This window comes from Ambystoma mexicanum, chromosome 1q (genome assembly GCF_040938575.1).
Source record: "Ambystoma mexicanum isolate Mex_15411 chromosome 1q, UKY_AmexF1_1, whole genome shotgun sequence".
NCBI classification, from domain to species: Eukaryota; Metazoa; Chordata; class Amphibia; order Caudata; family Ambystomatidae; genus Ambystoma; species Ambystoma mexicanum.
Window position 1 is genome coordinate 769,834,493 of NC_090922.1, and position 16,747 is coordinate 769,851,239.

Here is a 16,747-nt window from a genome sequence, read left to right on the forward strand (position 1 = left end):
AAGCACACGTCGTGTAACGCTTGTCTCCCCCTAGAGCACGATGAGAAGTGGTGTTCGGCGTGTAAACTCCTTAAACCTAAAACCCTTAAGGAGCGCCGGTTGAAGCGGCGGGCCGCATACGGAATGTGACGAGTGGAGCCTCCCTCCCCTGCCGCGACACCAGCCGAAAGTGTGGGGGGGTACATTGGATGACCAAACGTCCAGCGCGGACGTTATAGACCTTGAGGCGGACTATTCTAGGGCCGCCACACCCGTCCCCGACCCTTCCAGGCTCGACTCCGGTCTTGCTACAGGGACCACACCCAGTGACAGGGGCGTACAATCGCACTGCACAAAGCACAGAACCCAAGCGCCCTCCTCGATGACTTCGTCGAAGAAGGCGATAGCGCCAACGGGTCCGCCGGAAACTTCAGCGGCACCCAAGGATCGGTCTGATCCGAAGCCTTCCCCGCATCCGCAGCAGCGCATGACGACTGGGCATAAGAAACTTAACAAGGGCGCTACTCCCCAAACTACACGCGCCGAAGTTTCAGAACAAGAAACTTCGACGCATTCCAAAGTTTCCAAGGCCCGTACAGGCCCGAAAACTAGGAGTAGGCCTCTACACGAGAAGCCATCCCCTGGCCCTTCTGGAGCCGCGTAAGACATTTTCACTGTCAACACATCATCGGAGGTGTTGTCTCCCGAAGATTCGGTGACTATCCGTAAGAGCATCAATAGGATTGCTACGGCAGTGGGCCTAGAACCGGTTCCGCCCACAGTTATGGGCCAATCCGCCGAAAAGTTTTCCACTGATTGGGAAGACGATCCTGAGGACTCTTATGAAGAAAGCCAGGTACCCCTCTCTAGCACCCTGAGGAGATCCTCTCAATGCCTTAGGACGGAGAACACGGTTCCTACTCAGCTAGGTCCATTTGGGTCATCCAAGTGGACCATGGAGCAATTCGAGGGGTGTATGGATCGGCTGGAGCAGTTTTTCAGGGCTTCTGATCAACGTCTGCCGAAAAAAGCTCGGGTAGACCCTAACCCTCAAACACAAGATGTCCAACACCTAGATGACTATCAAGAAGATGTCCAGATGGACACATATAGAGACATCTATACAGAAGAAGAGGAGGAGTCTTTTCTGGACAACTATGGGGAAGATCAAGGGGCAACGGACAACTGGGAGGACACCCAGGAGAACAATCACAACTCTGATATAGTTTGCCTTGACTCTCCCCCATCCACCCCGATTGGACAAGCTTCCCCGGTGGATGATCAAATGGCTTTCAACAACATGTTGAAAAAAGCAGCGTAATTCATTAAAATTGCCACGCTGGAAGCCTTGCCCGAACAAAATTTCGCGGATGACATTATTAATGAAAAGCCTCCGGCAAGCCAGTCTATCCCTCTCGAGCTCTGTAAAGAGACGGCTGGCCCCTTCCTTACTCGCACCCGCTCAGACTAGGGCTGTGAACCCAAGGGTCGAAAAACCTTTCCGACCGAACCGCTTTATATCAAAGGACACGCAATCCCAGACTCGCTGGTGGTGACCAACACTCGCAAGAGAGCAGGGGTTCCCCTTGCCACGGAAGAGTCACCCCCGGACAAGGAGTCCAAAAGGTTGTATGCCTTAAGCAAACGGGTTACGTCGGCGGCGGCCTATCCCATCCGGATTGCCAATAAAACGACGTTACTGGCAAGCTACGTCGATGCCCAATGGAACCTACTCCAGGAAGGCCTTCAAGAGGTTCCGGAACCAACCAGAGCCAAGCTTCTCGCCATTGTCTCGGAGGCCAAACTTGCCAATCAGAATGTTTTAAAAAATACCCTGGACACGGCAGAGACAGCAGGCAGGTCTCTCGCACAGGGTACTTTCCTAAAGAGGCACACGTGGCTGCGCACGTCGGGCTTCAAGCCTGAGACCCAGGCATCCATTATCAACAAACCCATCGAAGAGGCCAACCTCTTCGGGAAGGCGGTAGACGATGCGTTGGAGACAGCCAAGAAGAAGCACAAGACTATTAAGTCGCTGCACCAAATTTCCCAGACCCCCTCTTCACAGGGACAGTAATTCTCGGCGGTCCTTTTGAGGAAAAGCCAGCGCCGCTCAAAACAATTTCGGCACGGGCAACTTCAACTAAACCTGCTTCAAGCCCCACATACTACCTCCAGAGGGGTCAGAAGCGCAGTAAGAATAGAGGCAGAGGCTCCAATTCCAGAGGAGCGTCAACTTCGTGTCAGAAATGACCACCAAGTCCAGGTCCCCTCCCATGTCTCCCCGGTCGGGGGGCGGTTAACATCTTTCCTCAAGGCATGGGAGGGGATAACTTCAGACCAGTGGGTCTTAAAGACGGTCGCCCACGGTTACTGCGTGAAATTCGCCCTACCTCCACAGTTCAGACCGCGGAAACATCGACTCCTTTCACCGGAACATCTGCAGATCCTGATCCAAGAGGTGGAAAGGACGCCATAGAAGCCGTCCCGATTCTTCAGGTAAACGAGGGTATCTATTCAGTGTACTTCCTTGTATCCAAAAAGGATCTCACCATACATCCTGTTCTAGACCTGCGCCCAGCGAACAAGTTCATAAAGCCCCAGAGGTTTTGCATGGTAACACTGCAGGAGGTGATCCCATTGCTAAAACAGGGGGACTTAATGACAACATTGGATATGAAAGATGCATACTTTCATATTTCAATGCTGGCAGCGCACAGAAAATTCCTAAGGTTCGTGATTCAGGACAAACACTACCAGTTCAAGGTACTCCCCTTCGGCATAGCCTCAGCGCCAAGGGTGTTTACCAAGGTCCTGGCAGTGGCAGCGGCACACCTGCGCAGACTTTCAGTTCCAATTTACCCTTACCTCGACGATTGGCTCATCACGGGGGACTCGTTCGACGTTTGTTTTTCGAACACCCAAAAAACAGTAGACCTACTGTTCAGCCTGGGATTTTCTATCAACGAAAAGAAATCCAGCTTAGTCCCCAGCCAAGTAAAACCGTTCCTGGGGGCTCTAATTCGTACGGAAGACGGTCTAGTCTTTCCTTCCAACAAGAGGGTTCAGAACAGGCTCTCTCAGGTTCCTCAGTATGTAGCCAGTCGAGAGGTGATGGTACGCAAAGCTATGCGTTTGCTAGGGATGATGGTGTCATGCATATACTTGGTTCCCCACGCGCGGCTGCGCATGCGTCCCATGCAAGAGTGGCTCAACAGCCAGTGGTGTCAGGCCAGCGGACAATGGGAAGATCTGTTAGTTGTCTCGCCAGCCCTTGTTCTCTATCTGCAGTGGTGGTCGAGGGAGAACCTCTTGAAGGGGAAAACCTTCACCACCCCTGCAGTGGAAGCCACTCTCACGACAGACTCATCTCTCACGGGGTGTGGGGGCCTCACCTGCTTCAACAGACAGCTCACGGAGTGTGGTCCTCTCAGGTAGCGTCCAACCATATAAACCTACTGGAGCTACTAGCAGTGTTCAAAGCATTGAAAGCCTTTCAGGAGCAACTGCAAGGGAAGACGGTGCTGATCCTAACTGACAGCACAACAGCAATGTATTACCTGAACAAACAGGGGGGCACTCACTCTCCAGGGCTATCCAAGCTGTCCCAAAACATCTGGATATGGGCTCTCAAACACAAGATGTTCCTGATATCCCAACATGTTCCAGGGGAACTCAATCTTCTGGCAGACATACTCAGCAGAGATTTTCCTCTGCCGGAAGAGTACGAATGGCGACTGCACGAAGACATTGTATCCAACGTCTTTGCAGAATGGGGTTTTCCAGAGATCGACCTGTTCGCTACTCAGGAGAACGCCCAATGCCAAGATTACGCCTCCAGGTACCCCCAGAACCGATCCAAATGGAACGGTCTCTGGATAACTTTGTCAGGGAAATTTGCCTAAGCTTTTCCCCCCTGGCTCCCCTTCTGAACAAGATGGTACACAAGATGCACCAGGAACCAGTCACCATGATTCTGGTGGCTCCCATGTGGGCCCGCCAACCTTGGTTCGCGCACCTGATGGAAATGTCCCTCTCCCCACCAGTCAAGCTGCCCTGCCCGTACATGTCTCAGGACAGGGGGGAGACTCTGCACCCATGCCCACAAACTCTGAACCTAGCAGCCTGGCTCCTGAGGTCATAGAGTTTGGACATCTGCAACTCCCTCAAAGATGCATGGACATACTGAGGGAGGAAAGAAAGCTAGCAAATGGAAACGTTTTGTCATCTGGTGCAGTTCCAAAGGCGTCAATCCCACCGATTGCTCGCCTTCTCACATTGTGTTATATCTAACTCATCTGTTGGACTCTGGGTTAGTCTTCAATTCCTTAAAGGTTCACCTAGCGGCGTTGTCAGCCTACACCACGTCACAGCAGAAGGTGTCGTGGTGGAAAATACCTGTAATTAAAGCCTTTATGGAAGGGGTTAAAAGAATTTATCCCCCCATATCTCACCCAGCCCCTAGGTGGGACCTAAATGTGGTTTTAACTAGGCTTATGGGACCCCCTTTTGAGCCTATGCATAAATATAGTCTGAAAGAGCTGACCTACAAGACAGCCTTTCTGGTAGCTATCACTTCTATCAGAAGAGTTGGCGAACTACAGGCCCTCTCGGTTTTGGACCCCTTTGTTACAGTCCACAAAGATAAGGTAGTTTTGCGCACTCATCCCAGATTTGCACCGAAATTTATTTCACAAGTTCCATGTGAACCAGTCAATCGAACTACCCACGTTCTTCCAGAGACCTACTAACATGGCCGAAAAGAAGCCTTCACACACTAGATGTGCGCAGGCAGTCATGTTCTACATGGATAGAATTAAACCACTGAGGAAAACTAAATAATTCTTTGTTTCAGTGGCAGCTGGTAGAAAAGGGGACCCTGTCTCTAAATCAGCAGTATCAAGGTGGATTGTCAAATGCATCACACTATGTTACACTCTTGCAAAGAGAGAACTACCCTTCAAGCCTAGAGCACATTCTACTCGAGGCACTGGGGCATCCATAGCATTCATTGCAAATGTTCCCCTAGAGTCCATTTGCAAAGCGGCAACCTGGAGTTCTGTACACACCTTTACAAAACACTATTGCCTAAACACTCATTCTAGGTCTGATTCTCAGATGGGACAAGCAGTACTAAGACATCTTTTTTCTACTGTTCCTTCTCACAACCCACCTCCAACTCCGGGTACTGCTCGCTAGTCTATGCACAGCATATGATTCTAAGCAGATTAACAAGCAGCATCAGAAGACATGCATTACTTACCGTAAAATCATTTCTGATGATTGTATCTGCTTAGATTCACATGCTGTGCATATGGTCCGACATCCAGTGACCGGTTCGAATGGACTTTCAATGACCAGTACTGTTTATACAGCTATACAGGTTCATACCAGATGGTGATGAAAGGCCCACATATATATATCACTCACTCTCATGATTACATACTAAGAGGGGCATCTGATAACATGACCGGCCCTAATACACATAATCATACGAATAGAAGCCTCACGCCATACCGCGAAAAGTGCCATGTGTAATTTGGGGTTTAAGGTGTTAATGCACTGATACCAGAACTCTATCTGCTCGATATATTCCGGATTGTGTACAAAATCCCCAAGATTTTTAACATGGCTTACTCATCACAGGGCAGGTTGTTAGTACATGGCGAGCAGTTTCAAGCTCTTATGGCAGTGCACACATTCTGCAATACCTTTCTGTTGCAGCCAGTTCCCTCTCAGGGCCTCTAGTGGCCAGAGTGGGGAGATAGTTGAGACGCAGCAGCAGGACAAAACGTCTCAACTGATCTGCAGGGTAGAGATTCAAGTACGGCTGTGCCTTCTTAAAAGTAAACAATACATGCAAAATGTAATTGTATCTTTTCAGACTTTCAAAATGTATAAACTTGCTCTGCTAGTTCCATAGATCTAGTTGCTTCTGTATACTGAGAAACAGGTGCTCATTTTCCCGTCCCCGCTCAGGAGACCAGCTGATTTCTTCGAGCAATGTATTCATTTGGGCTTCTAGCACATGTTGTCTACTGGCCTGTATTTCCTCTTTAATCGCAATAAGGAGCCTGTTAACAGGCTTGTTGAATTTGATGTAGAATTCCATTCGCTTTCTTAGTACCGTGGCTTTGAGGGAGATGATTCCTAGCTCTAATCTAATTGCGGCCACAGGGATGCATTGGGGAAGGCCAAGAATCTTCCTCCAAAACTTACCCTCAACCAGCTGCAGCCACCCCAAATTCATATTAAGAGGATCTAAGCCGTACCTAACCATAGGTACTAGGCACTGTAGATACAGTTGGCGTGCTGCCCAGATCGAGAAACCACACCTGTCCCGTGTAAATTTATAAATTAATGCCGTAAGTTGTGCAGCCTTAATTCTGCGGGTCTGAATGCATGACATATAATTTCCCCTATGATCGAACTCGACTCAAAGATATTTATATGAGTGGGTATATTTGATTTCAATTATACCCACCATCATACGCGGCCTCGCCACCTTCGCTCCTGTGTATAATAGCAGGTTTGTTTTGTTATGGTTGATGGCAAGTTCGTTGTCTTCAGCATAACGCCATAACTGTTTAGCGGATCTTAGAATCGCACCGAAAGTGTGGTCTAAGATCACAAGGTCGTCCGCATAAGCCAGTATCGTGCAGTGGCTAGAGCCAACCCTGGGAGGGCAGTTGATTCCCCCCCCCACCCCCAGCCCCGTAGGCATTCAGGTGCATCGGAAACAAAGATTATAGAGAGTGGGGGCCGTGACGCAGCCCTGCTTTACACCTCTCCTGTGTAGGATAGGTTTGGTCACTGCGCCTTGGTTATCGAGCCTTAATTGCACCAATGTATTCGTATGAAGGAGCTCAAGATAATGGAGAAGAGATTCAGGGCAAGACAGCTTCCTCAGTTTCCTCCACAGAAGGATCGATTAACCGAGTCAAAGGTGTGCCTGAAATCTACACATAAAGCGTACAGTGGGGGATTTGCAGGTACTAACGCCTTACTTCTCAGAGAATTCATAATAAACAAATTATGAGTAGTGGAGTACCCAGTTCTAAACCTGCTTTAAAATTGGTCTAATATCCCTGCAGCCTCCACCCACTTTTGAAGTTCCTTAAGGATTAATGCCACGAACATCTTTCCGGTGCAATCCAGCATAGATGGTAACCAGTAATTATCAGGTTCCGTTCTGTTGCTCTTTTTGAACACTGGTATAAGGATCGCTGTCTGCCAGGTTGCTGGGATTTTTCCCTCAGCTAATAGTCCGGTCTTAGGAGGCATCCTTCAATGGTTTCCCCACCGTTGCCCGTACTTTACAGGAAGCATGTTGGTCAGAGAAGGAGTCTATCCAGCTCTCAATTTGCTCAGGTACATTAGATTAAAGCTGTTGACCGGATTAATGCCCCACTCACCAGAGGCCTTAGTAGCCCTTAACACATTCGACACAGACCAGATGATGCGATTAAGTGTATGGTTGACTACCAAATCACCCAGATTTGCACGTCCCAGCACCGGGGAGGGAATCCCCATACTCATGATCAGGGGATCATGATCACTCCATTCAATCTCCTTAACCCCCATGTCCATAACAGAAGCTATCTCGGCACTAGTAAAAATATAGTCAAGGGTACTTCACATCTTCCCATTTTTCCAGGTGTTGTTGCCGGGTCTATCGCCCATAGTTCGCCCATTGATTATCCCCAAGTCCCAGCAGTCGAAGAAACCAGACCAACAATAACACTCATTATCAGAAGCAGTGCGTCTCCAAAGGCTATAATTACTCGGATGCGGGTTGTTGCCTGTACCTCCCCCACCGTTTATACAGCAATTGAGATCCCCGGCCACAATCACAAGATATTTCTCATTACTTATTCTCCATTTACCCAGAAGCTCATGCAGGATTTCATGGATATGTTCTGTCTTGCTCCTGGGGGATTGTAAATATTTATTAGAAGTATTCTTTCCCATGCTGCTTTTATCAAAAGAGACACTTCCACAGCACAAATACAGTTGTCATCCCCAGTCGGAATCTTTGTGCTAGGGATCTCATTCGAGATCCCAATAATAAGTCCCCCATATGGACGTCCACGCACTCCTTTCAATGCAGGAGTGTGATGCAGTATATAGCCATCAATAGCTATCGGGGACATTGGCCATGTTTCTTGAAGGAAAAAGGAATGTTTATAGAGAAGTGGGAGGGAACCCTTGCTTGTTAACAGATGCTTATGGCCATGTGTCTTATATGTTAAAAGGTTCCCGAATGAAGACTCAGAATTGTTCCTCAGATTCAGACTAAACATACTGCATCCGAAGACCACCTTAAATAGATATGGAACGGGTGCAGAAAATACCAAATGCTCAAGTGTTATAGGACCTCGGGAGATGTATACATATACATTTTGTTTTGAGGAACTCCAAGCATAATAATTGTAAACTTTAAGTGCATCATTCATAGCCTTGAACGACCTATGGTCGAAACACACATCGGCTGCAAGCAGTCAACTACCACATGTTTTTGAATAAATCACGCATTTGAGAAAACGGAGCGCTTTTGATTAATCTACACAACAAATGATGATTTTCACAACTTTTTATGGAAACACAATGACTTTGTTTGCCCTGTGCGACTCGCCCATCCAACACCAATTTACCTGTTTTTCTATGGAAGCCTTGGATAGAGCTTCCAGGCATTGGTGATGCTGCGGGCGAGAGTGCATATATTTCAAATGCAATTTTGATAGCCAGAACGCACTATATTTACTGCCCATAAGGAGCTGTGTGCTGCAGTAGAAAAACACAGATGCCGTTAAGAGCTATGGAGCAGACAGACTCCATAGTACAGGTGAATACAAAGGATAGTTCCAAAAGACAGAGCTCAAAAGAATGAATGATTGGGAAAAAAAGCTCCACTCATTCAGGATTGAAAGACAAAGGTCCAGTAGTCCAGCCAAAAGGTCTGGGGGTAGGGGGGGAATCTCACTAAGAGAGGGGATGAAGCACCAACATGATAAATCTCCCTAACACACACCTAACATGGTATTTAATTATTGTCCTTAGCAAGCTCATGAGCCCCCCTTTCTATTCAATGCATAAAGCAAGCCTCAAAGATCTCACTTACAAGGTTGCTTTTCTCATGGTGATTTCTATTTGGAGAGTAAGTGAGCTTCATGCCTTGTCCATGATGTGACACTTTGTCACACTACACAAACAGGGTGGTGTTAAGAACACACCCACAAGTCTCTCATAAATACTTTTCTAAGTTTCAAGTCAACCAATCAATTGAGCTGCCAGCTCGCTTTCAAAATCCTTACAATTCCTGGGAAAGAGCACTCCACCCACTAGATATTCGAAGGGCTGTCATGTACTACCTCTAAAACTAAACCACTCAGGGAAAACAAGAAGCAGCCGGGAGAGAAGGGGGCCCTGTCTCAAAGGCTACTATCTCTAGATGGATTGTAGATGCATTAAGCACTGTTAGACCCTGCCAAGCCGAAAACTGCTTTTTATGCCTAAAGCACACGCCACATGTGGTACAGTGGCTATGTTTGCTTCTAGTGGCATGTTCACAATGAATGCTGTCTGCAAGACTGCTACATGGAGTTCAGTACACATGTTAACAGGATGATTGTGTTGACACTCGGGCCAGGAATGTGTCTCTCACAGATGGGACAAGCTGTGTTAACAGTTGTTTGCCGGTTTCTTCTTTCAACCCACCACCTTCTTCTGGTACTGCTTGCTAGTTCTATGCAAAGCTTGTGATTTTAAGCGGATCCACAATCCTCAGAAGACAAACTTTACATGCATGCAATTGTCTTTCTGATGCTTGTATCTGCTTAGATTCACATGCGCCCACCCAGCCTCTCTTGCTGGGACCAGAAGCACCATAGACCACTAGTCACTTATGTGAGGCTTTTTCAAACGGTTCTTCACATTCACACTTCACTATACACGCTACGCAACCTTAGGTTAGAAAAATAACCATCTGAGGACCTCAGCGCAAAAGGGAATCATAGGTGCAGTAAACTTCAAAAATAGGGATAGTATTACAGGAACACCCAGTCAGCCCTTTTTGAAGTCGAAAATAAAACATGTAATACTTCACACCAGCTACTTGATGTCGGCCTATGCAAAGCATCTGAATCCAAGTAGATACATGCGTCAGCAAAAAGATTACAGGTATGTCAGGTTTGTCATACATATTTTTTTACAGATTTACAAGGAATAGAAATAGTTCAGTATACCTGTTTATCATCTTGTTGTGTGATGTATTAGATCTAACTGCCCGTCAGCCTCCTCCCCTCCCCTTCCCTGAGTGAAGACAGTATTCTGCTATGTTACCAAGAGTACTTTGGATTTTCTTTGGGCATCCAATCTTTATTTTGGTTATGTCCATACGCCGAATGGCACTGGAAAACCTCCCTAGCAAATGTTTAATTAGTTGAAAAACCTTTCAATATCATTTTTGTAGTTTTAATGGCTAATGTAAATAATACCGGAAACAAGTAGAATGTACTAAAAACCTGCCAACTCTTGCTTCCAGGTTTGTTTCATCAGAGGAAAAAAAGAAACAAGGCTGCCAGCGAGAAAATGAAACATTAATTCAGAGAAGAAAGGACCAGATGCAGCCTGGGGGGACGACAGTCAGTGTTACAGTTCCTTATCGAGTAGTGGACCAGCCATTAAAACTTATGCCCCAAGACTGGTACGACATTTTTCTTAATGGATGATGTACCTTTTGTCTTGCCATGATGATTGTTTTCTTATTTAATTAGTTGACGGATCACTTCTTATTGGTCAAACTAGAGAAGGGTGCTGTCTTGTTTGTGTGGAGCTACATTCTCACTCATGGGATGTTAATTTTTAATCTAAAACACAATTTTGAATGGGTTGTCCTCCACAGCTGGGTACTTCGGAAAATTTTCGGCAGAGGGAGTCCTGCGTCGATGGCGTCAGGTCAATGTCCCTTGAAGGCCCCTGTCCAGGGCGACGTCACCGGATGTTATAAATGGGACGCACGGCACCCGTAGCCTCAGTTCCATTTTTTCCGCAAACATGTTTGCTTCAGAGACTCATCGCGCCTCGTGTATTCCTCGTGAATCTCTTCTTCTTCGATCCCTCCGACTCCGCGGTCTGGCTTTAAGACTTGCTGGGACTTGCAAATCTAAGATGTCAATTACGGACCTGCATCACATTTGTTTGTGGTGTTTGGGCGAGAGTCATGACACCGGCTACTGTTCTAAATGCCAGTCGCTGACTGCTCAGGCCTTGTGGGTGCGTAAGGGGAAGTTACAGGTAGGTAGGGGTTCTAACCCCAGTAAGTCCCGTAAAACTGCTAAGGGGATGTCCACTGGCAATTTGAGGGGCGACTCTCCTCATCGGAAGGAGTCCCGAGGATCTCGGTCCCGGAGTGGTTGCCGCCATTTGTCCTCCTCATCTCGGCATTTTCGGGAGCACAGTCACGGTCGCCTTCACCATCCTCGGAGGATGGTGCCACGAGGAAAGTGGCTTGTCCCATTTAAGTCCTCAACTCCAGAGGCACAGGCAGCCGTCAGGGAGCAGATGCTGGCGATTTTTCAATCCCAGGGCACAGTTCCGTCTGCGCCTTCGGAAGAAGCTGGCAGGTAATGGTCTTGGTCCGTGGCTCTTGGACCTTCGGGCTCGGGTCCTCGGCGCGATACTCATCGGGAACCTTCGAGGTCCCGTTCGGACAAGGTTCAGGTTCATCGCCAGAGACATGCTGGTTCCAGGTCTCGGTTTTTGTCCCTGGCAAAACCACAGAAATCTGCCAAGGGCTCGAGGTCTGCGTCGACTCCGGCGCCATGTCCATCGGATACAGATGTCGAAGCTTTGCCTTCACACCAGGCCTCGGTGGCTGCTGTCTTTTCCGGGGACAGTCAGTTGGAAGAGTTAAGTCAATCTCTTCATGATGCCAGTGGCTTGGACACTTCTCATGAGGTGGAGTTTGGCAGACCTGAGCCTGGGGCTCATGCTGAGTCATCCTATAGGAGATTGATGGCTAGGGTCAGTGAATATCTTGGTTGGTCTAGTCCTCCGGAAGCTTTTGTTCAGGATGCCTTAACTGATATTTTGGATCAAGGTCCGTCCTCTGACCCAGTGTTACCTTTTCACTTTACGTTGCAGAAAAGGGTGGCGGCTGCTTGGCAGACACCAGAATCTCTTCCGGCGGTTAACAAATCGTTAACCAAAAAATACCACCCTTCCAGTAGCGACCGGCTACGGCCACCTCGAGGCAGGCGGCGTACCCTACCATCCCTCCTGATGGGGACGACCAACGATTCGATGTTTGGACACGCAAGGTGTTTTCTGCGGGGAGTATGGCGCTGAAGTCGGCCAACTCCCCTTGTTCCTTAGCAAGATTTTCACACACTCTGTGGAATTATTTCCCTAGTGGCTGAGCATATTCCTGAGGGGGAAGAAAGGGATGGGCTCCTTACTTTCGTGTAAGATGGCAACGATGCCATGTGTAAATCCCTTCAGTCGGGATTGGACACGGCCGACAGTGTTAGCCAGTCCATGGCTGTGAGCACTGTTGTACGCAGATTTGCGTGGTTGCGGAAGTCTGGTTTTTCTCCTGATGTGCAAGCCCGTCTTTTGACCATGCCCTTCGATGGCACACATTTGTTTGGCAGCAAGGCTGACGAGAGCCTTGAGAAGTTGCAGACCTCAAAAGCTGCAGCTAAATCTTTGAGCGCAGCTGTGCGTCAAACTCCGCCTTTTTGTCCTAGGGGACAGCAATGGAGGGGAGGTTCCTTTTGTTACTACTCTTTTGGTGGGAGAGGAGCCGCCAGTCATAGGGGTCAACGTAAAAGTACCCATGGTGGTGTAAAGGGCTGCCAAAGCCGCTCAGGCAGCTGCCTCTTTGCCTTCAGGTGCAGCCGCAGCTACTCCGAAACTAGGAGGCCATTTTCCATTGTTCGCCGGTTGGGGGCAGACTGTCTCAGCATCTTGAAGAATGGCGAGCTATTACTTCGTATGTGTGGGTTCTGGATAGAAACTCTAATGGCTACTGCCTTTCCTTCCTAAAGCGGCCTCACGACAAACCACCGGGGAATCTCTTTGAAGCTTCCGTATCCGCTCCTTGTGCAGGAAATCTAGACCCCGCTGGAGAAAGGCGCTATAGAACTGGTGCTTGTAGCGCAGAGGAACGAGGGATGTTATTCCCCATATTTTTTTTATTCCAAAGAAAGACTGGAGATTGAGACCCATTTTGGACTTGCATTGGTTGAACAAACTTCTCAGGAAGGACACGTTCAATGGTCACTCTTTCTCGGGTCCTCCAGGCCCTTCGAATTCAGGATTGGTTGGTGTCTCTGGACCTACAGGATGCTTACTTTCATATGCCAATGCATCCAAAGCACAGAAAGTACCTGAGGCTTGCGGCTGGCAGCTCACACTTTCAGTTTCGGCTACTGCCATTTGGATTGACCTCCGCCTGAGGGTCTTCACCAAGCTAATGGTTTTGGTGGCTGCCTATCTCAGGCGAGGGGGGGATTCACATCTACCCCTACCTGGACGACTGGCTGATCCGTGCGCTTTCTCCTGAGCAAGCGATGGATCATCTCAGTCTCACCTGCTGCTCCTTCCAGAAGCTGGGCTTCTCCCTCAATTTCAAGAAGTCGCATCTGACATCTTCCCAACAGCTCCAGTACATCGGGGCTGTGTTGGACACATCCTTTGGGGAAGTGCTCGCCTCCGAAGGTGAGGGCTCATCACATTGTGCAGATGGTGGAAAAATGTCAACATGCCCCACGTCTCCTGGCTTTAGAATTCTTAAGGTTGCTTGGCCTCATGGCATCCTGAATTTTTCTGGTGCCAGAGGCCGGGCAGAGGATGAGATCCCTGCAATGGGTTCTCAAGATGCAGTGGTCACAATTCTCGGATCCCATTCAGATTTCACTCTTGGTCTCACAGGATCTTCTCTGGTGGGCCAACAAGGGGAACGTGATGAAGGGGGAGCCGTTTTGGCAACTGTGGCCGGAGGTGACAGTAGTGGTGGATGCTTACCTCACAGGATGGGGAGCTCATGCCGACGATCTGACCGCCAGCGGTCGTTGGTCTCCGTCGGAGTCTAAACTCCACATCAACCTGTTAGAGCTGAGGGCCATCGGGCTGGCCCTGAAGGCTTTTCTGCCGTGTCTGCGGAGGAAGAGTGTCCTGATCATGACAGACAACACAGTGGCCATGCATTACCTCAACAAAAAAGGGGGTGGTTAGGGCCACTCCCGTTCTGCAGGGAGGCGATGCAGCTCTGGTTCTGGGTAATCCAGCACAGCATATCACACTCGGCAGTATATCTGGCCAGAGAGTAGAATGCGGCGGCGGACGCTCTGAGCAGGCAGAGCACGGTCTCTCACGAATGGAAGTTGGCTCCGGAAGTCCTTCTGGAGATCTTCGCTCTTTGGGGAACACCACAAGTGGATCTCTTTGCGACCAGTGTCAACCGGAAGTGTGAGAGATTCTGCTCGAGGGGAATTTCCTCCGAGAGGAGCCTTGGGAGACGCATTTGTCGTGTATTGGTCATTCCCACTACTGTACGAGTTTCCTCCGGTCCCCATCATTCCTCAAGTGTTAAGGAGGTTGGGAAGGTTTGGATCCCACATGATCCTCATTGCTCCAGATTGGGCCCGGAGAGCGCGGTACCCGGACCTTCTAGAAATGTCCATCTGCCCTCCACGTCGTCTTCCCTCCCCGAGAGGGGGTCGGGTTCTCCATCCACAGGTCAAGACTCTCAACCTTCACGCTTGGTATCTGAAAGGTTAAGATCTAAGGATTCTGACCTCCCGGATGACGTGATGGAGGTGTTGCTTTCGGCCAGGCGGCCGGCAACCTAGTCCCTGTACCGTTGGCGTAAGTCTTGCGACTGGCGCAGAGGATGAGATGTTGATCCTGTTCAGTGTTCCATTCCCTTGGTTCTGTCTTTGTCTTAAAGCGCTCGTCTGAGGAATGTTCCTTAAGATTCCTTTGATTTCCCAATTTATAAAAGGTCCTACTAATGTGTCCCGCCGTCACCTTTCAGGTGCCGGTTTGGGATCTGAATTTGGTCTTGAAATTCCTGATGGGTGCTCCATTTGAATCTTTGCACACTTGTCCTTTGAGACTGTTGTCTTTCAAGACTGTTTTCTTGGTTGCGATTCGATCCGCTCGCAGTGAGAGTGAATTGAAGGCACTTTACTGTGTTCCACAAGGATAGGGTTGTACTAGGGGTACGTCCTTCCTTACTCTTACGTCCGGTCCCCTTTCCTCCATACTATATGGGCATCCTTTTCAAGGGACGGGAGACAGAACCTTTTTCACCAGAAATAACCTTCTCCCCCTTTAAATTTAGAGGCGCGCTAGGGTGCGGCCCAGGGAGTATGCGCTGCCCTAACTCTGCCATTCGGCGCCACACCCCAGACCGTTTTGCGCATCCACGGGAACGGGCTGAATTCACCAGCGCTCCTGAGTTTGACTTTGTCCATGTAATTTCACACACGGATACTACTGTCTTTTTTTTTTTGTTTTATCCATCATTCAGGTACTCTGTCCTTGGGTGTCATGCTCCTCCCCGGCGCTTGTCGACTTCTACAAGGTTCAGCAGGTGTCCATCCTACAATGGGCTCTTCCCAACTTCAGACCCCCACGCCCTCTGCCTACCTTGCCTTGGCCCAGACCATGGTTGGCAATCATGTTCATCGTGTGACTCGATGTCCTCTAAGGCGCTGAAGAACAGACTCGCCAGGTGGGGGGCGAGAGAGGAGCTCTTCCAGAGGTTGCCTCCAGAGGATCTCAATAACTTCGTGAAGCATCGAACCAGGCCCAAGGTAGGGCCGATATTCTCCATCGCACCCCGCAAGGGAGACTCCTTCCCAGGGATTCGCCCATGCGCGAGGGACCGGGCAGGTCCTTCCACTGGCATGCGCACCGAGGCTGCTTCAGCTACCGGCCTTCGGGTCGAGGGATCCTCGGATCCTTCCGGGCGCAGTGTTGAGGGACCAGAAGGTTATTTTGCCGGGTCTACACCCGAGGGACTCTGCCCTTTTACCGACACCATGGCCGAGGGGCTTCGCCCTAATAACGGCAGTACGTCAGAGGGGCTACTTCCTAATGCCTGCAATATGTCCAAGGGGCTACGCCCTAATACCGGCAATACATCAGAGTGGGTGCCTAAACGCAGCTCTACCGACCCCTGGGTCGAGGGTGTCGCACCTACCGAGCCTAGGCCCGAGGAGCAGGGTAGGCTTCTTGATCCACAAGCAAGAGACTTGGACGAAGCCGGGCCCAGCTGGCTGAGCACCACATTGCAGGCACGTGGGAGACAGCTCGACAAAATGGCCGCCGCGCTAGAAAGAGGCATTCGTCCGACGCCATTCTAGGAGTTCGGCGAAAAACGACTGTCAAGGTGGGACTGGCCTCAACCAGGTACGTGGCCTACAGTCTACTCCTCAGTTGCACAGGGCAGCTTTCCATGGCGTCCATATGGACAGGGTATGTAGCCACTCCAGCAGCTCCCTGCTAGCCTTTCGGCACCTCCTGCCACCTCTTTGGCCAGTGAGGAGGTGCTCTTTGAGAAGTTCCTCGGCCTCATGAAGTCACCTCAGATGGGGGTTATCAAAAACGCCATCAGGGAAGTCATTCCCACCATGCTAGCGGCTCCACAGACTCCTCCATCGGGCCCCGGTGCAGCCGCCTCCTCCGGCTCCAGAGCCAGCTGTGCAACCTCCGCCGCCTCCTCAGACTCTAGTTGCGGGCTCTGTACTCCAGCCTC

At 49.5% G+C, this 16,747-nt stretch overlaps 1 protein-coding gene across 1 annotated transcript in view; it reads left to right on the forward strand.

Annotated features, from left to right (window-relative positions):
• The window catches only part of CDC73 (cell division cycle 73), a 1,222,960-nt gene that overhangs the window by 870,206 nt on the left and 336,007 nt on the right, over positions 1–16,747 (forward strand). Inside the window, exon 14 of the mRNA XM_069641358.1 lies at positions 10,523–10,684. Coding sequence (XP_069497459.1) covers positions 10,523–10,684 — 162 coding nt within the window. The remainder of the gene's footprint in view (positions 1–10,522; positions 10,685–16,747) is intronic.